General features: G+C 59.1%; 1 protein-coding gene across 8 annotated transcripts; it reads left to right on the forward strand.

Moving 5' to 3' along the window:
• The first annotated feature begins 2,436 nt into the window (after nucleotides 1–2,436).
• On the forward strand, nucleotides 2,437–20,585 carry WDR81 (WD repeat domain 81). 8 transcript variants are annotated; one of them, XM_055258402.2, is made up of 11 exons: nucleotides 6,440–6,516; nucleotides 9,720–10,356; nucleotides 12,106–12,213; nucleotides 12,483–12,673; nucleotides 12,796–12,986; nucleotides 14,360–14,525; nucleotides 14,605–14,770; nucleotides 15,466–16,155; nucleotides 17,587–17,732; nucleotides 18,054–18,233; nucleotides 19,355–20,585. In XM_055258402.2, exons 2-11 carry the CDS (start codon nucleotides 9,843–9,845, stop codon nucleotides 19,673–19,675), a joined length of 2,673 nt encoding a protein of 890 aa, XP_055114377.1. In that variant the 5' UTR covers nucleotides 6,440–6,516; nucleotides 9,720–9,842; the 3' UTR covers nucleotides 19,676–20,585. The 8 variants fall into 8 exon arrangements, 7 of the variants coding, with proteins under 7 accessions (XP_063485698.1, XP_055114372.1, XP_055114373.1 ...); XM_055258401.2 differs by lacking the exon at nucleotides 6,440–6,516 and adding an exon at nucleotides 8,613–8,715; XM_063629627.1 differs by lacking the exon at nucleotides 6,440–6,516 and adding an exon at nucleotides 8,628–8,715 and having other exon boundaries at nucleotides 9,147–10,356.
• Nucleotides 20,586–23,158: the final 2,573 nt, after the last annotated feature.

A 23,158-nucleotide genomic window follows, 5' to 3' on the forward strand; every position in this document is an offset into this window, starting at 1 on the left:
AGCTCCGCCTCCCGGGTTCACACCATTCTCCTGCCTCAGCCTCCCAAGTAGCTGGGACTACAGGCGCCCGCCATGGCGCCCGGCTAATTTTTTTTTTTTTTTGTATTTTTAGTAGAGACGGGGTTTCACCGTGTTAGCCAGGATGGTCTTGACCTCCTGACCTCGTGATCCGCCCGCCTCGGCCTCCCAAAGTGCTGGGATTACAGGCGCAAGCCACTGCGCCCGGCCCCACTCCACCTCCTTTTTTTTTGAGACAGAGTCTCGCTCTGTTGCCCAGGCTGGAGTGCAGTGGCGCCATCTCGGCTCACTGCAAACTCCACCTCCCGGGTTCAAGCGATTCTCCTCCTTCAGCCTCTTGAGTAGCTGGGATTACAGGCGTGCGCTACCACTCCCAGCTAATTTTTGTATTTTTAGTAGAGATGGGGTTTTGCCATGTGGGCCAGGCTGGTCTCGAACTCCTCACCTCAGGTGATCCAGCCGCCTCGGTCTCCCAAAGTGCTAGGATTACAGGCGTGAGCCACTGCGCCCGGCCACATTCACTCCACTTCTAACTGTTCTCAGCTGCCACCCGGTCACTGGGCCGCTCCACTTTTGGCTTTCGGCTGTGCCCTGCCCACATGGCCACCCCCCATAGCAAGGGTCCTAATTGCTCAAGGGCTGCAGGTGGAACACGTTGGCCCCAGAAGTCAGTGTCTTTGGCTGGGAAGTGCTGGGAAGACCCAGGTAAATATTTTGCCTCCATCCTCAGTTGGGAGTCAGGGTCACTCCAGGACAAGCTTAGCGTGAAGTCCTTGGACTGACTTGGCAAGGTGGGGAGAAATTGAGCAGGGTCCTGGCCAAGCGTGGAAGGAAGCGAAGCCTCACCAGAGGCCCCTATTCTCCATTATCCTGAGCATAGAAATCCCATCCCTTTCCCGCTCACGGCCCTTGGGGTGACCCTTTTCCATTTTGTTCTGAACACTGACCCCACCCCCTAGGTCAAAAGCACAGGCTTCGAGTCCAGGGTTTTTCCACCTCAGCACCCACTGGCATTTTAAGTAGAATAATTTCTTTTTTTTTTTTTTTTTTTTTTTTTTGAGAGAGTCTTGCTCTGTTGCCCAGGCTGGAGTGCAGTGGCGCAATCTCGGCTCACTGCAAGCTCCGCCTCCCGGGTTCATGCCATTCTCCTGCCTCAGCCTCTCCGAGTAGCTGGGACTACAGGCGCCCGCCACCACGCCCGGCTAATTTTTTTTTTTGTATTTTTAGTAGAGACGGGGTTTCACCGTGGTCTCGATCTCCTGACCTCGTGATCCGCCCGCCTCGGCCTCCCAAAGTGCTGGGATTACAAGCGTGAGCCACCGCGCCTGGCCTAAGTAGAATAATTTCTTGTGGGAGGGCTACCGGGTGCACCATAGGACATCCACGTGGTCCCTGGCCTCTGCCTAGATGTCAGTGGCAACACCCACCCACCCCCAGCTCCCAGTTTTGACAACCAAAAGTATCTCCAGACGTTACCAAATGTCCCCGAGGGGCCAAAATCTCCTCCAGCTGAGAACTACTGAGTTAGGCACACTTAGATTCAAATTCCAGCTCTTACTACTGTGAACTTGCTGCCGATAATTTTCCCTCATCTACAACATACGGTGAATAAGGAATTCAAGGCTTGTTGTAGGGATTTCAACATTTAAAAATTGTTTTTAAGTTAAAAATGTGGCCGGGCGCGGTGGCTCACGCCTGTAATCCCAGCACTTTGGGAGGCTGAGGCAGGCGGATCACGAGGTCAGGAGATCGAGACCATCCTGGCTAACACGGTGAAACCCCGTCCATACAAAAAATTAGCCGGGCGTGGTGGCGGGCACCTGTAGTGCCCACCTACTCAGGAGGCTGAGGCAGGAGAATGGCGTGAACCCAGGAGGCGGAGCTTTGCAGTGAGCCGAGATCGGGCCACTGCACTCCAGCCTGGGTGACAGAGCAAGACTCCGTCTCAAAAAAAAAAAAAAAAAAAATTAAAAACGTGGCCAGGCACAGTGGCTTATACCTGTAATCCCAGCACTTTGGGAGGCCAAAGCAGGTGGATCACTTTGAGCCCAGGAGTTCAAGACCAGCCTGGGCAACATGGCAAGAACCTCTTTAAAAAAAAAATTAAAAAATGGCCCGGCGAGGTGGCTCACACCTGTAATTGTAGCACTTTGGGAGGCTGAGGCAGGCAGATTGCTTGAGCTCAGGAGTTCCAGACCAGCCTGGGCAACATGATGAAACTCTAGCTCTACCCAAAATACAAAAAATTAGGTATGGTGGTGCACATCTGTGGTCCCAGCTACTCAGGAGGCCGAGGCAGAGGTTGCAGTGAGCCAAGATGGCACCACTGCACTCCAGCCTAGGTAACAGAATGTGACTCCATCTCAGAAAAAAAAAACAAAAAAAACAAAAAACAAATTTAATTAGAAAACACCTGGCCGGGCGCGGTGGCTCACGCCTGTAATCCCAGCACTTTGGGAGGCCGAGGCGGGTGGATCACGAGGTCAGGAGATCAAGACCATCTTGGCTAACATGGTGAAACTCCATCTCTACTAAAAAAATACAAAAAAATTAGCTGGGCGCGGTGGCGGGCGCCTGTAGTCCCAGCTACTTGGGAGGCTGAGGCAGGAGAATGGCGTGAACCCGGGAGGTGGAGCTTGCAGTGGGCCGAGATCGCGCCAGTGCAGTCCGGCCTGGGTGACAGAGGGAGACTCCGTCTCAAAAAAAAAAAAAAAAAAGAAAACACCTAGCATAGATTTAATTAGAAAACACCTAGCATAGTACCTGCCACACTGGTCCGCAGCTGGTGCACTACTTTTCTCCCTGCCAGATTAGCAAGACCTGACCCCGCTCAACATGGGCTGACTGCTGGGGCAGCTGCAGCCTCTGTCCCTGACTATCCAAGACCTGACCTCCTGGAAACCCAATACTGAGGCTGGCCAAGGGGAGCGGCTCATTTGGTCTGAGATTCCCCAGAGCCCAAAGGTGCTTGCATTGGGATTCAGGAAAAACACTTACTGGGGGCAGTGAGAGGGAAATTCCGAAAGAGAGCTGTTACAGACGTTACTTCTCAAGATGTAGCCTGAAGGAGTACTTGTTAAAATTTTAGATGGCTGCATCTCACTCCAGACTCCTGAATTAGAATTATGCCCTAAAGGGCGGGGCATGGTGGCTCACGCCTGTAATTCCAGCACTTCGGGAGGCCTAGGCAGGCGGATCATCTGAGGTCAGGAATTTGAGACCAGCCTGGTCAACATGGTGAAAATCCATCTCTACTAAAAATACAAAAGTTAGCCAGGCGCCTGTAATCTCAGGTACTTGGGAGGCTGAGGCAGGAGAATTGCTTGAACCTGGGAGGTGAAGGTTGCAGTGAGCTGAGATCGTGCCACAGCACTCCAGCCTGGGCAACAGAGGGAGACTCCGTCTCAAGAAAAAAAAAAAAAAAGAATTATGCCCTAAAATTTGAAAACTACTGCCCTAGGGCTCAGATTGGGCCAGGGTTTGATGCCCCAGGAATCCCAGTGCACCAGTTCCCAATATTGCTAGGACATCTCTATTCTAGGGAGGAAAGGAGAATTTCAAGAGGTAAAATTAGGTACACTCAAGGTCACTGCTGCAGTGTAACCCCAGTACCGCTAGAGGGCAAGACACACACAGATTTGCAGACAGAAAAAGTAGTACCTGCTCAATCTAGGTAAACTGAGACCAGCGCAAAGAACAGGTGGACCCAGCCAGCTCTATTGGTACTAAGAAGCAAGCACTACCTTCTAACCATCAAAACATATCCTCTGATTTCAGGTATTTATATCAAAGTTGGGGCTGGGCACTGTGGCTCACGACTGTAATCCCAGTTCTACTAAAAATATAAAACTTAGTTGGGTGTGGTGGCAGCCACCTATAATCCCAGCTACTCGGGAGGCTGAGGCAGGAGAATCACTTGAACCCGGGAGGTGGAGGTTGCAGTGAGCTGAGATCATGCCACTGCACTGTGCTCTGTTGGCCAGGCTGGAGTGCAATGGTGCAATCTCAGCTCAAAGAGAAAGAAAACTAGGCCGGATAGCCTTAACCTCCGCCTCCCAGGTTCAAGCAGCTCTCCTGACTCAGACTCCCGAGTAGCTGGGATTACAGGCCTGGCTGATTTTTGTATTTTTGTAGAGATGGGGTTTCACCATGTTGTCCAGGCTGGTCTTGAGCTCCTAACCTCAGGTGATCCACCCACCTCAGACTCCCAAAGTGCTGGGATTACAGACATGAGCCATCACGCCCAGCTGAGAACACTGGTTTTAGAATCAGACAGGCTTGGATGTGAGTCCTGCCTCTATTGCTTCTTAGCTTCTTACATGACCTTGAGCAAGTTACCTAAGGTAGTCAGCTTCTTTATCCTAAAACGGGCATAAAAATATCTTCTTAAGGCCGGGCGCGGTGGCTCACGCCTGTAATCCCAACACTTTGGGAGGCCAAGGCGGGTGGATCACGAGGTCAGGAGATCAAGACCATCCTGGCTAACATAGTGAAACCCTGTCTCTACTAAAAATACAAAAAAAATTAGCTGGGCCTGGTGGTGAGCACCTGTAGTCGCAGCTACTTGGGAGGCTGAGGCAGGAGAATGGCGTGAACCTAGGAGGCGGAGCTTGCAGTGAGCCGAGATTGCGCCACTGCACTCCAGCCTGGGCGACAAAGTGAGACTCTGTCTCAAAAAAAATATATATTCTTAAGCTGGGCACGATGGCTCACACCTGTAATCCCAGCACTTTGGGAGGCCGAGGCAGGCGGATCACCTGAGGTCGGGAGTTTGAGACCAGCCTGACGAACATGGAGAAACCCTGTCTCTACTAAAAAAAATACAAAAAAATTAGCTGGGTATGGTGGCCGGCACCTGTAATCCCAGCTACTAGGGAGGCTGAGGCAGGAGAATTGCTTGAACTCGGGAGGTGGAGGTTGCGGTGAGCCAAGATCACGCCATTGCACTCCAGCCTGGGCAACAAGAGCGAAACTCTGTCTTAAAAAAAAAAAAATCTTCTTAAAAGGGGGTGGCGAGGATTACACAAAACAGGGTATGCAAAATGCTTAACAGATGACTAGCTCCTGGTAATGCTCCATACATGTTAGTTGTAAGTTATTACTGCCCAGGGTCATATGACCAAGCACATGAGAGGCTCCAGCTACCCTTCAAGGAAGAGGAGACAGATGAAATCAGATCATGGCTGAGATATTCCTGTTTTCTCTCTTTTTTTTTGAGATGGAGTCTCACTCTCTCACCCAGGCTTGAGTGCGTTGGCGCTATCTTGGCTCACTGCAACCTCTGCTTCCTGGGTTCAAGCGATTCTCCTGCCTCAGCCTCCCAAGTAGCTGGAGTTACAGGCGCCCGCCACCACACCCGGCTACTTTTTGTATTTTTAGTAGAGACGGGTTTCTCCATGTTGGCCAGCCTGGTCTCGATCTCCTGACCTCAGGCGATAGGCCCACCTCGGCCTCCCAAAGTGCTGGGATTACAGGCATGAGCCACTGGACCCGGCCAGTTTTGTTTTTTAAAAAGCCGTGAGAGAGCTGTCAGGAGGGAGTGCTCATGGGCGGAAAGAAGTCTGGCACCAGTTTCTAAGTCTCCATTCCGCCAGGCGGACAAGCCTCTCTGGGGGTTCTTGGTTATCACTTGTAAAATATAAACAGTAATAACTGTCCTCCCTACCTCACAGAGTGTGTTGTGAGGGCCAAATGGAATGTGACTGTTGAAGTACTTAGGAAAATTAAAAAGCTGCTTCCTATGGAAGGCGGCATGGAGGCGCCGGGGGGATTCCATGTCAAAAGTCCCAGTTCTGGCCGGGCGCGGTGGCTCACGCCTGTCATCCCAGCACCTTGGGAGGCCGAGACGGGTGGATCACAAGGCCAGGGGTTCGAGATCAGCCTGGCCAACAAGGAGAAACCACGTCTCTACTAAAAAATACAAAAATTAGCCGGGCGTGGTGGCGCGCGCCTGACGTCCCAGCTACTCCGGAGGCCGAGGCAGGAGAATCGCTTGAACCCGGGAGGCGGAGGTTGCGGTGAGCCGAGATCGCGCCACTGCACTCCAGCCTGGGCGACAGAGCAAGACTCCGTCCCCAAAATAGACACAACAGAAGTCCCAGTTCTGCCCCTGGTTGTGCGGCCGGCACTGCACTTAGAGGCAGGCATCTCTGGGAACAGCCTTCCGGACCCGCGCGCTGGTGCGTGCTGGAGGGAGCAGGGAGGGGTGGGGAGGTCGGCATCGCCCTCAGCCGGGCCCGGCTGGAGCTGGCTGGAGACCCTTCCAGCCCCGGGAGGAAGCGGAGCCCGGACCGAGCCAGAGCGGAGCAGCCGGAGGGAGGGCGGGGAGGCCGCCGGGCAGGAAGCGGGGTCCCGCCCGGGCCTCTGGAGCCACGTGCGCTTGTTTCCGTGCTGGGGCGATCACGTGGCCCGCGTCAGCTGACCCGTCACGGTGGAGCCCAGTGCTCGCGCCCTGCAGCCTCTGCCCCGCCGCGCCCGGAGCGCAGGACCCGCGGAGGGGTAAGCGCGTCCCCCGCCTGCCTCTTCGCCGCCGCCGGCTTCCTGCGGCCACCTCCGCCCCAGCCCCTGTCCCGAGCCCCTCCCAGCCCTGCCGGCCTGGCACCCCGGAAGCCGTCGCCAGCAGGGCCGTGGCTGGGCTCAGCCCCGCTCTGCCCCCGGGCGGCCTGGAGGAGATGGCCCAGGGCAGCGGGGGGCGGGAAGGCGCTCTCAGAGCCCCGGCCGGGGGCTGGCACCCGCCCCCAAGCCCAGACATGCAGGAGCTGCTCCGGAGCGTGGAGACAGACCTGAGCATCGATCCCAGGCAGCTGGCTCCGGCCCCGGGGGGCACCCACGTGGTGGCCCTAGTGCCTGTGCGCTGGCTGGCCAGCCTCCGCGATCGCCGGCTGCCCCTGGGACCCTGTCCCCGCGCAGAGGGCCTGGGAGAAGCGGAAGTCAGGACTCTCCTGCAGCGCTCTGTGCAAAGGCTGCCTGCCGGCTGGACGCGCGTGGAGGTGCATGGGCTGCGGAAGCGGAGACTGTCCTACCCTCTGGGCGGGGGCCTGCCCTTTGAGGACAGCTCCTGCGGCCCTGAGACCCTCACTCGCTTCATGCAGGAGGTTGCCGCCCAGAATTATCGCAACCTGTGGCGCCATGCATACCACACTTACGGCCAGCCGTACAGTCACAGCCCTGCCCCCTCAGCTGTCCCTGCCTTGGACTCAGTACGGCAGGCTCTGCAGAGGGTCTACGGTTGCTCCTTCCTGCCAGTGGGTGAAACTACCCAATGCCCATCGTATACCAGAGAAGGCCCCTGTCCCCCTCGGGGCAGCCCTGCTTGCCCTAGTCTTTTACGGGCCGAGGCCTTGCTGGAGTCGTCGGAGATGCTGTATGTGGTGCACCCTTACGTGCAGTTCTCCCTACATGACGTGGTCACCTTCAGCCCTGCCAAGCTGACCAACAGCCAGGCTAAGGTGCTGTTCATTCTCTTCCGCGTGCTGAGGGCTATGGACGCCTGTCACCGCCAGGGGCTGGCGTGTGGGGCCCTGTCTTTGCATCACATCGCGGTGGATGAGAAGCTTTGCAGCGAGCTGCGACTGGACCTGAGTGCTTATGAGAGGCCCGAGGAGGACGAGAATGAGGAGGCCCCTGTGGCAAGGGATGAGGCGGGCATTACGTCTCAAGAGGAGCAGGGAGGGCAACCTGGGCAACCCACTGGCCAGGAGGAACTTCGGAGCCTCGTGCTAGATTGGGTCCACGGCCGCATCAGCAACTTCCACTACCTCATGCAGCTGAATCGGTTGGCAGGTCGGCGGCAGGGGGACCCCAACTACCACCCCGTGCTGCCCTGGGTGGTGGACTTCACCACGCCCCACGGGCGCTTCCGAGACCTGCGCAAGTCCAAGTTCCGCCTCAACAAGGGGGATAAGCAACTGGACTTCACGTACGAGATGACGCGGCAGGCGTTCGTAGCAGGCGGGGCGGGCGGCGGGGAACCCCCTCACGTTCCCCATCACATCTCAGACGTGCTCTCCGACATCACGTACTACGTGTACAAGGCTCGGCGCACGCCTCGCTCGGTGCTCTGCGGACACGTCCGCGCGCAGTGGGAGCCCCATGAGTATCCGGCCAGCATGGAGCGGATGCAGAACTGGACCCCGGATGAGTGCATTCCGGAGTTCTACACCGATCCCTCTATCTTCCGCTCCATCCACCCCGACATGCCTGACCTGGATGTGCCAGCCTGGTGCAGCTCCAGCCAGGAGTTCGTGGCTGCCCACCGAGCCCTGCTGGAGAGCCGCGAGGTGTCTCGGGACCTGCACCATTGGATCGACCTCACGTTTGGCTATAAACTCCAGGGCAAGGAGGCTGTCAAGGAAAAGAATGTGTGTCTGCACCTGGTGGACGCCCACACTCACCTGGCCAGCTATGGGGTGGTGCAGCTCTTCGATCAGCCACACCCCCAGCGCCTGGCTGGGGCTCCTGCCCTTGCCCCCGAGCCTCCGCTCATCCCCAGGCTGTTGGTCCAGACCATCCAGGAGACCACAGGCCGGGAGGACTTCACAGAAAACCCGGGACAGCTTCCAAATGGAGTGGGCCGGCCAGTTTTAGAGGCCACTCCCTGTGAGGCTAGCTGGACCAGAGACAGGCCGGTGGCAGGAGAAGACGACTTGGAACAGGCCACAGAAGCTCTGGATTCCATTTCCCTTGCTGGGAAAGCAGGTGACCAGCTGGGCTCCTCCGGTCAAGCGTCCCCTGGCCTTCTCTCTTTCTCAGTGGCCTCAGCCTCCCGTCCAGGCCGCAGGAATAAAGCTGCTGGGGCAGACCCTGGGGAGGGCGAGGAGGGGAGGATTCTTCTTCCCGAGGGCTTCAATCCCGTGCAGGCCCTGGAGGAGCTGGAGAAAACGGGCAACTTCTTGGCCAAAGGCCTGGGGGGCCTGTTGGAGGTGCCTGAGCAGCCCCAGGTCCAGCCGGCTGTGCCACTGCAGTGCCTCCTCCACAGGGACATGCAGGCGCTGGGTGTCCTGTTGGCGGAGATGGTGTTTGCCACCAGGGTGCGGACGCTGCAGCCCGATGCACCTTTGTGGGTACGCTTCCAGGCTGTCCGAGGGCTCTGCACACGCCACCCCAAGGAGGTCCCTGTGTCTTTGCAGCCCGTGCTGGACACACTCCTGCAGCTGAGTGGCCCCGAAGTCCCCATGGGAGCAGAGAGGGGCAAGCTGGACCAACTGTTTGAGTACAGGCCTGTCTCCCAGGGCCTGCCCCCACCCTGCCCAAGCCAGCTTCTCAGCCCCTTCAGCTCCGTGGTTCCCTTCCCGCCCTACTTCCCCGCACTGCACAGATTCATCCTCCTGTACCAGGCAAGGCGCGTGGAGGATGAGGCCCAGGGGCGCGAGCTGGTGTTTGCTCTGTGGCAGCAGCTGGGCGCGGTGCTGAAGGACATCACCCCTGAGGGCCTGGAGATCCTGCTGCCCTTCGTGCTCTCACTCATGTCCGAGGAGCACACGGCTGTGTACACGGCCTGGTATCTGTTTGAACCTGTTGCCAAGGCACTGGGCCCCAAAAATGCCAACAAGTACCTCCTGAAGCCGCTCATTGGCGCCTACGAGAGCCCCTGCCAGCTACACGGCCGCTTCTACCTGTACACGGACTGCTTCGTGGCCCAGCTGATGGTGCGGCTGGGCCTGCAGGCATTTCTCACTCACCTGCTGCCCCATGTCCTGCAGGTGCTGGCGGGCGCAGAGGCCTCCCAGGAGGAGAGCAAGGACCTGGCAGGGGCTGCCGAGGAGGAGGAGAGCGGGCTGCCCGGGGCCGGGCCTGGCTCTTGTGCTTTTGGGGAGGAGATTCCCATGGATGGGGAGCCTCCTGCCTCCTCGGGCCTGGGGCTCCCAGACTACACGTCCGGCGTCAGCTTCCACGACCAGGCTGACCTCCCTGAGACAGAGGACTTCCAAGCCGGGCTCTATGTGACTGAGTCTCCCCAGCCCCAGGAGGCTGAGGCTGTGAGCCTGGGCCGGCTGAGTGACAAGAGCAGCACCAGTGAGACCTCCCTGGGTGAGGAGCGGGCTCCAGACGAGGGGGGCGCCCCTGTGGACAAGAGCAGCCTTCGATCAGGCGACAGCAGCCAGGACTTGAAGCAAAGCGAGGGCTCCGAGGAGGAAGAGGAGGAGGAGGACAGCTGCGTGGTGCTAGAGGAGGAGGAGGGGGAGCAGGAGGAGGTCACCGGGGCATCTGAGCTCACTCTGTCTGACACGGTGATGTCCATGGAGACGGTTGTGGCCGGCAGCAGTGGGGGAGATGGGGAAGAAGAGGAGGAGCCACTGCCTGAGCAGTCAGAAGGCAAAGAACAGAAGATCCTTCTTGGTAAGTTCCCAGGTCTGGGAGGTGTTGGTCAAAAACACCTCCTGCTGGCCCGGCGTGGTGGCTCACACCTGTAATCCCAGCACTTTGGGAGGCCGAGGCAGGCGGCTCACGAGGTCAGGAGATCGAGACCGTCCTGGGTAACACGGTGAAACCCCGTCTCTACTAAAAATACAAAAACATAGCCGGGCGTGGTGGCAGGTGCCTGTAGTCCCAGCTACTCGGGAGGCTGAGGCAGGAGAATGGTGTGAACCCGGGAGGCGGAGTTTGCAGTGAGCCGAGATCGCGCCACTGCACTCCAGCCTGGGCGACAGAGCGAGACTCTGCCTCAAAAAAAAAAAAAAAAACCACCTCCTGCTTCTCCCTGCACACTGGCAGAGCACCTACTCTGGGCCAAGCAGTGGATCGAGCCAGGGCCACCTGCAACACAAATGTAGTCCTGCCTTCACAGAGCTCACACCCAGCAGACGAGATGCCGCAGCGTAGACAGTCTTAAGCAAGTGTATTACGTTAGTGCGATAAAGAACATGGCTGCATTCCTAGGAGAGAGTGGAACATGGAGCTTTTCGGCCGAGCGCCGTGGCTCACGCCTCTAATCCCAGCACTTCGGGAGGCCGAGGCAGGAGGATCACTTGAGGTTAGGAGTTCAAGACCAGCCTGGCCAGCATGGTGAAACCCCGTCTCTACTAAAAATACAAAAAATTAGCCGGGCATGGTGGCGGGCACCTGTAATCCCAGCTATTCGGGAGGCTGAGGCAGGAGAATTACTTGAACCCAGGAGGCAGAGGTTGCAGTGAGCTGAGATCACACCACTGCACTGCAGCCTGGGCAACAGAGTGGGACTCCGTCTCAAAAAAGAAAAAAAAAAAGGTGCTTTTACATCTAGTTTTCAAGGGTCAGAGCAGGCTTCCTTAAAAGCAGAGATAGTTGAGGTTCAAGTAGGGGTAGGAAGAAGGTAGACAAAAATGGGCAAAAAGAAAGTCTGAAGGCTGAGGGAGCAGCGTGTGTGAGGCTCTGAGGCTGTCATGTTCCATTAAAGAAGAGAAGCGGGGCTGGACATGGTGGCTCACACCTGTAATCCCAGCACTTTGGGAGGCTGAGGCGGATGGATCACAAGGTCAGGAGATTGAGACCATCCTGACCAATATGGTGAAACCCCATCTCTACTAAAAATACAAAAAATTAGCCGGGCATGGTGGCGGGCGCCTGTAATCCTAGCTATTTGGGAGGCTGAGGCAGGAGTATTGCTTGAACCTGGAGGCTCAAGGAGGAGAGTCAGGGTGGTGGAAGGTGGAGGTTGCAGTGAGCTGAGATTGTGCCACTGCACTCCAGCCTGGGTGACAGAGTGAGACTCTGTCTCAAAAAAAAAAAAAAAAAAAAAAAAGAAGAGAAGCAGGGAAAGGCCATTATGGCGAGACCGAGGGAGCGGAGGGAAGAGAGGCCAGAGGGAAGGTGGCCAGGGCTGTGTCAGGCCTCGTTAAGGCGCTTCAGAAGCCCCAGAGGCAGGCTAACTTCCTGCAGGTCGTGCCTGGGGAGAGGAGCCTGGAGCAGCCACAGTCCCCCAGGCCAGGGCCTGGGCACCTCTGCCACTGTTACGTGGAGGGGGGTGGTGTGGGACAGCCGGCCTGGGCTGGGCTCTTGGCAAAGCTGCAGCCGGAGGTGGTTGAGTCGGGTGCCGTGGGGTGGGGTGGGGTGGGAGGGGTGATGAGCCCCTGTTATCTGAGGAGCTCAGGGCCTGCTCCCACCCCGCAGATACAGCCTGCAAGATGGTCCGCTGGCTGTCTGCCAAGCTCGGCCCCACAGTGGCCTCTCGCCATGTGGCCCGGAACCTGCTCCGTCTGCTGACGTCTTGTTATGTTGGTAAGGAGGCCTGCGGTCAGTGCTGGAGATGAGGCTTTCTCCCAGGCCCTCTGCCTAGCTTCAGCCCTCTCCAGTGGGGATCCTTCCCACCCCTCCCTCAAACCACCCCCCGGCCAGGTGCTGGGTCTCAGTCTGTAAGTGCCAGCCTTGGGTAGTGCCGGGCTGGGCCCCCGGCTAGAGTGAGCTCAAGCAGCCAGCACAGCCCTGCAGGGCCAGGCTCCCCCCAGCCCTCCACTGGCGACTCAGGGCTGCCGGCCCTTCCATGGCAGGACCCACTCGGCAGCAGTTCACGGTGAGCAGTGGCGAGAGCCCTCCGCTGAGCGCCGGCAACATCTACCAGAAGAGGCCGGTCCTGGGTGACATCGTGTCAGGGCCCGTGCTCAGCTGCCTCCTCCACATCGCCCGCCTCTATGGGGAGCCTGTCCTCACCTACCAGTACCTGCCCTACATCAGCTACCTGGTCAGTCGCTGGTTTGGCAGGCCCGGGGCTGGGAAGGCTGAGGACCTGAGGGCCGGCCCGGGGTCTCTGGGTGCCAGGGGGTCTGTGGGGCTGCCCGGCCCTCATCTGCTCGGTGGCTCTAGGTGGCCCCAGGGAGTGCCTCAGGCCCCAGCCGACTGAACAGCCGTAAGGAGGCGGGGCTGCTGGCCGCAGTGACGCTGACTCAGAAGATCATCGTGTACCTCTCAGACACCACACTCATGGACATCCTGCCCCGGATCAGCCACGAGGTCCTGCTGCCCGTGCTCAGCTTCCTCACCTCCCTCGCCACGGGGTAGGCCTCTGCCCCAGCTGATGTAGGGGGACCGGCCCAGCGGAGGGGCTGCCCAGGAGGGGCTGGGAAGCTCAGGGGAGAGGATGTAACACTGGGCTGGGTGTCAAGAGTCCTGGTTTTCATCCCGGCTGTGTGACCCTGAGCAAGCCACACCCTTTTCCTGTGCCGCAGTTTCCTCATCTGGTTTGGACCAGTTGGTCTTGGAGCTCCTTTCTTTTTTTTTTTTTTTTTTTTTTTTTTTTTTTGAGACGGAGTCTCGCTCTGTCACCCAGGCTGGAGTGCAGTGGCGCGATCTCGGCTCACTGCAAGCTCCACCTCCTGGGTTCACGCCATTCTCCTGCCTCAGCCTCTCCAAGTAGCTGGGACTACAGGCGCCCGCCACCACGCCCGGCTAATTTTTTGTATTTTTTTAGTAGAGACGGGGTTTCACCGTGGTCTCGATCTCCTGACCTCGTGATCCGCCCGCCTCGGCCTCCCAAAGTGCTGGGATTACAAGCGTGAGCCACCGCGCCCGGCCAGAGCTCCTTTCATTTAAAGCTTTTGATATGTCCGGACGAGGTGGCTCATGCCTGTAATCCCAGCACTTTGAGAGGCTGAGGCGGGAAGATTGCTTGAGCCCAGGAGTTCAAGACCAGACTGGGCAACAAAATGAGACCTCCTCTCTAAAAATATATGTAAAGGCCAGGGCGTGGTGTCTCACCCCTGTAATCCCAGCACTTTGGGAGGCTGAGGCGGATGGATCACGAGGTCAGGTGTTTGAGACCCGCATGGCCAACATGGTGAAACCCTGACTCTACTAAAAATACAAAATACTCGCTGGGCATGGCAGCAGGTGCCTGTAATCCCAGGTACTCGGGAGGCTGAAGCGGGAGAATTGCTTGAACCCTGGAGGCGGAGGTTGCAGTGAGCTGAGATCACGCCATTGTACTGCAGCCCAGGTGACAGTGCAAGACTGTCTCAAAAAAAAAAAAGTATATATATATGCTGGGTGCTGTGGCTCATGCCTGTAATCCCAGCACTTTGGGAGGCCAAGGTGGGTGGATCACTTGAGGTCAGGAGTTTGAGACAGCCTGGCCAATATGGCAAATACAGCCTGGCCAATATGGCAAAACCCCGTCTCTACTAAAAATACAAAAAAAATTAGCCGGGTGTGGTGGCTCATGCCTGTATTCCCAGCTACTCGGGAGACTGAAGCAGGAGAATCACTTGAACCCAGGAAGCGGAGGTTGCAGTGAGCCGAGATCGCACCACTGCACTCCAGCCTGGGTGACAGAGCAAGACTCCATCTCAATAAAAATAAAAATAAAGCTTTTGCTAGATTCTGGTCATGTCCTGCAGAAGGGGGGGCTGGAGCTCATGAGCTCTGTATCCAGGTTCCCAAGTGGGGCTCAGGCCCGGACCATCCTGTGTGTGAAAACCATCAGCCTTATCGCCCTCATCTGCCTGCGCATCGGACAGGAGATGGTCCAGCAGCACCTGAGCGAGCCGGTGGCCACCTTCTTCCAGGTCTTCTCTCAGCTGCATGAGCTTCGGCAACAGGTGGGCAGATCTGCTGGGCCAGGGCGGGCTGGGGCGGGGGCTGTGGACCTGGCTGACCCCCTGGGCGTCTTGCTCACAGGATCTGAAGCTGGACCCCGCGGGCCGCGGCGAGGGCCAGCTGCCACAGGTGGTCTTCTCTGATGGGCAGCAGCGGCCCGTGGACCCCGCCCTGCTGGACGAGCTGCAGAAGGTGTTCACCCTGGAGATGGCGTACACAATCTACGTGCCCTTCTCCTGCCTGTTGGGTACTGCCCCGTGACGTTCCCCATCACAGCCTTCGTGGCTGTCTCCTCCCTTGGGAGGCCCCATTCTCTGCCCCTTGCCCCAGAGTCAGCAGTGGGTTCTAAGCAGTTTTTTTGGGTGAGAGCAAAGGGATTTGGCCTCAGACCCCTACCCCCAAGGTGACATACAAACAGGGACTGAGCAGTAGCCAGCAAGAGAGGCCCAGAAGCTGGCCTGTAGTGTCCCTGGGGAAGGGAGGAGAGTCAGGGCGCTGGACTGGCGGTCTGCAGGAGCTGGCGAGAGGGAAGGAGTGGCCTCCTGTTGACGAAGCTTCCCCTCTGGGCCCTGCACAGTGCTGTGCTGATCGTTTCAGCGTGTCGTCTCCCTGGAGAGGACAAACAGCCCTGTGGTTACAGGTGTTATCATCCCACCACTGAAATCTAAGCTTTGGGAGACCAGGGCACCACCTGTCATGTTCCGTATCCTATTCCTAGTGCCCAGCACAGCACAGCACATATAGAAGACGCTCATGTGCACATCACAACGGAATGAATCCACATTTCAGCAGGGAGGAAACTGAGGCTCAGAGACAGAGTTACTTGCCCAGAGTTGCAGAGCCAGTTCCTGCCCCATCTTCTGTGGCTCCCGAGTCCTTGGATGGGTGATAGCAGCCGCATGCCATCTTCCCTGTCTCAGGACCTCTCCCACTCCCATCTAGGTGACATCATCCGGAAAATCATCCCCAACCACGAGCTGGTTGGGGAGCTGGCGGGGCTGTACTTGGAGAGCATCAGCCCGAGCAGTCGCAACCCTGCCAGCGTGGAGCCCACCGTGCCCAGCACCGGCCCCGAGTGGGACCCCCAGGGTGGGGGCTGCCCTCAGGATGATGGCCACTCAGGGACCTTTGGGAGCGTCCTGGTGGGGAATCGCATTCAGATCCCCAGTGACTCTCGGCCTGAGAACCCCGGACCGCTGGGCCCCATCTCGGGGGTGGGTGGCGGGGGCCCGGGCAGCGGGAACGACGAGAACGCCCTGAAGCAGGAGCTGCCGCGGAGCGCCCACGGGCTGAGCGGAAACTGGCTGGCGTACTGGCAGTACGAGATCGGGGTGAGCCAGCAGGATGCCCACTTTCACTTCCACCAGATCCGCCTGCAGAGCTTCCCGGGCCACTCGGGGGCCGTCAAGTGTGTGGCACCCCTGAGCAGCGAGGAGTTCTTCCTGAGCGGCAGCAAGGATCGTACCGTGCGCCTCTGGCCGCTGTACAACTGCGGCGACGGGACCAGCGAGACGGCCCCACGCCTTGTCTACACCCAGCACCGCAAGAGCGTCTTCTTCGTGGGCCAGCTCGAGGCCCCGCAGCACGTGGTGAGCTGTGACGGGGCTGTGCACGTCTGGGACCCCTTCACAGGTGAGCGGGCCCAGGTGAGGCCTGTTCTGTTCCTGCTCCTGTGCCCCGCCAGGCCTCCCGGAAGGGGGTCTGAGGGTGGGGCTGTAATGCTGAGAAGTCTGGGGAGACCCGGCGAGGCCGCCTAGGGGAGCAGTTAGGGCTTCGAATCTGTTAGACGTGAGTCTGAATTGGCTCCACCGGCTCACTTGCTGAGTGACCTTGAGCAAGTTCCTGCTGCTGGAAGCATCTGTTTTCCCATCTATAAACTGAGAATCAGAAAAACTGGCTTAGAAGATAACACATGGCCGGGCGCGGTGGCTCACGCCTGTAATCCCAGCACTTTGGGAGGCCGAGGAGGGCGGATCATGAGGTCAGGAGATCGAGACCATCCTGGCTAACACGGTGAAACCCCGTCTCTACTAAAAATACAAAAAATTAGCCGGGCGTGGTGGCGAGCGCCTGTAGTCCCAACTACACAGGAGGCTGAGGCAGGAGAATCTCTCAAACTCGGGGGCAGAGGTTGCCGTGAGCTGAGATCGTGCCACTGCACTCCAGCCCGGGCAACAGAGCGAGACTGTCTCAAAAAAAAAAAAAAAAAAAAAAAAAAAAAAAAAAGAAGATAACACATGTAGGGTTTTGGCTTCATGTGTAGCAGATATTTGGCCAGTGGTTGCTTGTTTTTTGGCATCACCATAGGGAGAAATATGGTTAAAAGGGGGAAAGGGATGGTGTCAGGGAGGACAGGGAGGTGGCATTGGGTCAGCTGTGCTGTGCAGAGAGAGAGGGTTGCTTTGGGGATGGGAGCCTGGCTGGGCCATGGAAGCAGGAAGGTGGGAGAGTCAAGAAGCATCTTTAGGCCGGATGCAGTGGCTCACGCCTGTAATTCCAGCACTGTGGGAGGCCAAGGCGGGCGGATCACGAGGTCAGGAGATCGAGACCATCCTGGCTAACACGGTGAAACCCCGTAAATACAAAAAATTAGCCGGGCGTGGTGGCAGACGCCTGTAGTCCCAGCTATTCGGGAGGCTGAGGCAGGAGAATGGCGTGAACTGGGGAGGCAGAGCTTGCAGTGAGCTGAGATCGTGCCACTGCACTCCAGCCTGGCGACAGAGCAAGACTCTGTCTCAAAAAAATAAAAGTAAAAATAAAAATACAAAAAAATTAGCTAGGTGTGGTGGCAGACACCTGTAATCCCAGCTACTCAGGAGGCTGAGGCAGGAGAATTGCTTGAACCTGGGAGGCAGAGGTTGCCGTGAGCCGAGATCGCGCCACTGCACTCCAGCCTGTGCGACAGAGCAAGACTCCATCTCAAAAAAAAGAAACATCTTTAGCATTTTCTAAGGATCCTTGGGGGACGGGATGCAGGTGTGCAGTGAGTTGGGGGATTAGAAGCTCCCAGGGCTCTTCCATCAGCTGCTGGGACCCCAGATCCACTGTGACTTTCCTTCCCAGGGAAGACCCTTCGCACAGTGGAGCCTCTGGACAGCCGGGTGCCCCTGACTGCGGTGGCTGTCATGCCTGCCCCCCACACCAGCATCACCATGGCCAGCTCTGACTCTACCCTGCGCTTTGTGGACTGCAGGAAGCCTGGTCTGCAGGTCAGGGGGGTCCAGTTCCCTGAGCACTCGCCTTGTTCTCTGGGGACCTGGCAGGGAGGAGAGACTCCCCAAAAACAGAAAGCCAGGATGTTGTTCTGGGGCCCTGGTTAGTTCCTCTTTGCTGCTAGATCGCCCACAGCCGCACACCCTGTGGGGCAGGACTCTGGCCTGTGATGGGGGTGGGGTTCTGGGCTTTTCATGCCCCCCGATGAGGGTCAGAGGCTCAGACCTTCCTGCCGTGTGGGCTTGGGTGGTGGGCAGGCCCTTGGGGAGCGTGGGATGGGAAGGTGGTGCCTCAGCTCAGCCGCCCTCTCCCTGCAGCACGAGTTCCGACTGGGCGGTGGGCTGAACCCTGGGCTTGTCCGTGCCCTGGCCGTCAGCCCCAGTGGCCGTAGCGTCGTGGCCGGCTTCTCCTCGGGCTTCATGGTGCTCCTGGACACCCGCACGGGCCTGGTTCTGCGAGGCTGGCCAGCCCACGAGGGGGACATTCTGCAGATCAAGGTGACGTGCCGGGTCCCCCTACACTTGCTGCCCGGCCCCCGCCCCTGTCCAGCCATCACCCCTGCTTAGGGCCTGCCTGCCCGGGGACAGGCTCGAACTGGTCTGTCTTATATACCTGGTCCAGGACTAATGGGCAGGGAGGGTAGCCCTCTCGGGCCCGCTTGGGAGCCAGTCGCACTGCAGGGGCCTCCGCAGGAGGCAGGCCATGGGGGCGGGAGCCATGGGGCAGGGCTGACCCTGCTGCTCATGGAGATGTTCTAATGAGTAACCCTTGTCCATATTTGTCTTACTTGGAGGACCAGGGGTCAGGCCCTGTCCGTGACCCAGTTCAGGTTAAATAAAGCTCAGCTGGGAGGCTGTTTACTGCCCGTAGACCACTGAGCAGAGTCCATGGCCCTGCTGGGCTGCCCTGGCGGGGGCAGGAGCAGGCCTGGGCATGGGGATCCTGCCCCCCTCTCCTTCCCCTCCCCCTCCCTCCATTCCCAGTCACAGGCCTCAGGGAGCTGCTCAGGGAGGCCCAGGAGGGGAGGAACAGGGCTTCGTGTGGGAGGATTTCTGCAGGCAGCTGGGACTTTCCTCCCCAGCTTGGCTGGAGGCCAGGAGTCTCGCGTTGCCCTGCTGAGAGCAGGCTGTCGCTGGCTCCCTCCAGAGCCCCAGGGAACCCTCAGCTCAAGGTGCCCCCAAATTCTAACTTTCCAAGAAAGTGTCGGGAGGGCTCTGGGGTCAGCCTGGGTGTTAATCCCAGCTCTGCTGCTTACTGGCCCCGTGACCTTGGTGTGGTTACTTCACTTCTCTGAGCCTTGCTTTTCCGCTCTGTGAAATGGGGACAATGGCAGCATCCACCACATAGGGTTGTTACGAAGGTCAAGTCGCCACGTGCACGCCTGGCACCATGCCTGTGTGTAGTTCTCAAGTTAGAGTGACTACTGGGTTACGGATGCTAAGTGTATTAAAATGAACCAATGTGAATATGGTGTGTGTGGGAGGGTGGCAGCCTGTCACCCACCCAGGACAGCCTGTCTCCCTGGAGAGAGACTTCGGAGGCAACTGGGAAGGCCTTGGGGCTCAAGGGTGTGCAGAAGGACCCAGGCCCCTGCTGAGGCTCTCCTCTCCCGGGACAGGCGGTGGAGGGCAGCGTCCTGGTCAGCTCCTCCTCTGACCATTCCCTGACCGTCTGGAAGGAGCTGGAGCAGAAGCCCACCCATCACTACAAGTCAGCATCCGACCCCATCCACACCTTTGACCTGTACGGCAGCGAGGTGGTCACCGGCACCGTGTCCAACAAGATTGGCGTCTGCTCCCTGCTCGAGCCACCCTCGCAGGCCACCACGAAGCTCAGCTCTGAGAACTTCCGTGGCACGCTCACCAGCCTGGCCTTGCTGCCCACTAAACGCCACCTCCTGCTGGGCTCAGACAACGGGGTTATCCGCCTCCTGGCATAGACCGAGGCAGGAGCTGGCCGGGCAGGGGTGGGAAGATGTCTGCAGGGGGGTGTCCGCTCACTCTGTTCCCCGAGCAGCAGCTCCCTCCAGGGAGGCCCTGGGTCCCACGCCCTGGGTGCCCACATGGCCTGCCAACTAGGGCCTCCAACTGGAGTGGGGGAGTCCTGGCCCCCGAATCACCAGAGCCACCAAGCCTGCCAGAGGGGTCTCATTCATGGCTTGGGGACACGCTGCTCCTAGCAAGCAGGAAGTAAGAGCAGGAGGAAGCGTTGCCGCTTTCACTTCTCCCCAGTGCTGCCCTCTGGGTCCACATGAGGACAGGGAGGCTCGGGAAGGGGAAGGGAGACTGGCCCTGCCCAGCCGGTCTCTAGCCCCTCAGCCCCCGCTGGGCACTCTCTGCCCCATCCCTCTATGACAGGGAAGCTGGCCTGGTCCAGGGCACTGATGGTGCTTGGATTCCAGCCTAAGGAAGGCTGGCCGTGGTCCAGGAGTTAAGGGCCTGGGTCTGGGGTTGAAGTGGCCACCCATCCAGGCCCTGGCCAGTGTGGGACCAGGAGGGGAAGGAAGAAAGAGGCTAGCAGCAGGGGAGAGAAGGTGCACTTCGCCAGTGGTGCCTGCCGGGAGTGAGTCCCTGCGCTGCCTGCCCACCCCTAACCACAGTGTTTGTGCCTTCAGCTGAGGGGGCAGCCTCTGGGCCCTGAACCCCTGCTGGGGCTCCATGACCCCGAGTGAAGGGGTGAGAAGAATCATCTCTGCACCTCGGGTCTCTGCCAGAGGAAGACTGAAGCATCCCTGTGGCCTCACATTCTAGATAGAGATGAGGTCCAGGGGTTGGCCCCTGCTGCCTCCTCACAATTTGCAATAGGTGTAAATAGGACCAATAAATCCTTTGGAAGAGCCATGGGGCGAACTGAGGCTTGTCTTTTTTTTTTTTTCAATAGGGATGGAGTCTGACTATGTTGCCCAAGCTGGTCTCCAACTCCTGGGCTCAAGTGATCCTCCTGCCTCGGCCTCCCAAAGTGTTGGGATTACAGGTGTGAGCCACCACACCCGGCCTGAGGCTTATCTTGCTGGTGGTGTCAGGGTGGGGAAAGTCGAGACCCAGCAGTTTCCAGGACAGTGAGGGTGGGAAGCAGCCTGATGTGGGGAGTGAGGAGCAGGCGTGAGGGTGAGAAGCAGCCTGATGCAGGGAGTGACGAGCAGGCGTGAGGGTGGGAGGCGACCTGATGCAGGGAGTGAGGAGCAGGACACTGACGGTGGGAAGCAGCCTGATGCAGGGAGTGAGGAGCAGGCGTGAGGGTGGGAGGCGGCCTGATGCGGGGAGTGAGGCACAGGCGTGAGGGCGGGAGGCAGCCTGATGTGGGGAGTGAGGAGCAGGCGTGAGGGTGGGAAGGAGCCTGATGCGGGGAGTGAGGAGCAGGCGTGAGGGTGGGAAGCAGCCTGATGCGGGGAGTGAGGAGCAGGCGTGAGGGTGGGAAGGAGCCTGATGCAGGGAGTGAGGAGCAGGCGTGAGGGTGGGAGGCGGCCTGATGCGGGGAGTGAGGCACAGGCATGAGGGCGGGAGGCAGCCTGATGTGGGGAGTGAGGAGCAGGCGTGAGGGTGGGAAGCAGCCTGATGCGGGGAGTGAGGAGCAGGCGTGAGGGTGGGAAGCAGCCTGATGCGGGGAGTGAGGAGCAGGCGTGAGGGTGGGAAGCAGCCTGATGCGGGGAGTGAGGAGCAGGCGTGAGGGTGGGAAGGAGCCTGATGCGGGGAGTGAGGAGCAGGCGTGAGGGTGGGAAGCAGCCTGATGCGGGGAGTGAGGAGCAGGCGTGAGGGTGGGAAGGAGCCTGATGCGGGGAGTGAGGAGCAGGTGTGAGGGTGGGAGGGAGCCTGATGCGGGGAGTGAGGAGCAGCCGTGAGGGTGGGAGGCAGCCTGATGCGGGGAGTGAGGAGCAGGCGTGAGGGTGGGAAGCAGCCTGATGCGGGGAGTGAGGAGCAGGCGTGAGGGTGGGAAGGAGCCTGATGCGGGGAGTGAGGAGCAGGCGTGAGGGTGGGAAGGAGCCTGATGCGGGGAGTGAGGAGCAGGCGTGAGGGTGGGAAGGAGCCTGATGCGGGGAGTGAGGAGCAGGCGTGAGGGTGGGAAGGAGCCTGATGCGGGGAGTGAGGAGCAGGCGTGAGGGTGGGAAGGAGCCTGATGCGGGGAGTGAGGAGCAGGCGTGAGGGTGGGAAGGAGCCTGATGCGGGGAGTGAGGAGCAGGACACTGAGGGTGGGAAACAGCCTGATGTGGGGAGTGAGGAGCAGGCGTGAGGGTGGGAGGGAGCCTGATGTGGGGAGTGAGGAGCAGGACACTGAGGGTGGGAAACAGCCTGATGTGGGGAGTGAGGAGCAGGCGTGAGGGTGGGAGGGAGCCTGATGCGGGGAGTGAGGAGCAGCCGTGAGGGTGGGAGGCAGCCTGATGCGGGGAGTGAGGAGCAGGCGTGAGGGTGGGAGGGAGCCTGATGCGGGGAGTGAGGAGCAGCCGTGAGGGTGGGAGGCAGCCTGATGCGGGGAGTGAGGAGCAGGCGTGAGGGTGGGAGGCGGCCTGATGCGGGGAGTGAGGAGCAGGTGTGAGGGTGGGAAGCAGCCTGATCTTTGCACGGGCTGCCAGGCTTCTGGTTCACACAGCCCCAGGCCAGTTTCTAGAACCCTCACTCTTGGGTAGGGGAAAGAGACCTTGCTGCGGAGTGGCAGGGCAGTGGGAGAGGCCGAGTCCCTCTCATCTCTCCTCCCTCACCTCCTGCCTTCCGGGCCCAGTCTGAAGGCAGCCACCCCTGATCCGGGGCTTGTAAGGTTGGGGGTGGGCTTCCTATCCCGGGCTCTCTGCACAGGCTCTTGTGGCTTCCCCTTTCCTCCCTTCGGGAGCGGGAGGCGGCTCTTGGGGAGAAGGAAGGACATTGGGAGTAAGAATCTGGATGTGACTCAGTCCAGCTCTGTGTCCTTGGGCAGGTCACGTGGCCTCTCTGAGCCTGGCTGAAGCAGGGATAATCCACACCTCGTGGGGTCTCTGGAAGGCTTAACACAGTGCTAGGTTCCTGTGCTTTCTGGATCCGCCCTCTTGGCTAGCCAGATCCAGTCTCTTCAACTCTCTCCTCCTGAACTTCCTCTTTCAAGGCTGGGGCGGGGGGGACCCAAATATAGGGGGCTCTGCGTGGCTGCCTCAGGATTAGATGCCCTGGTGGGAAAGGGGCTTCTGGCTTCAAGATCAATGTTTAACCGGATGTGCAAGTCAATATTTACCAGAAGAGAAAGCAATCTGAACAGGGGTTGGCTGAGAGTAAAGGTCCTGGTGGGAGGGGAGGGGAGTGGAGGGGAGGGGTGGGCTGGGCTGGCTGGAGCCTGGGCAGAGTGGGGAGCACCCGAGTGGGGCCAGAGGAGCGTCGTGTGTGGCAGCGAGGAGCCCGCAGAGGTACGAGGGGAGGGGCGGCTTGGCCTGCTCCTTGGGCGGGAGAGGAGGAGGGAGCTG

The sequence above is a fragment of the Symphalangus syndactylus genome, chromosome 20, assembly GCF_028878055.3.
Source record: "Symphalangus syndactylus isolate Jambi chromosome 20, NHGRI_mSymSyn1-v2.1_pri, whole genome shotgun sequence".
In the NCBI taxonomy this organism is placed as follows: domain Eukaryota; kingdom Metazoa; phylum Chordata; class Mammalia; order Primates; family Hylobatidae; genus Symphalangus; species Symphalangus syndactylus.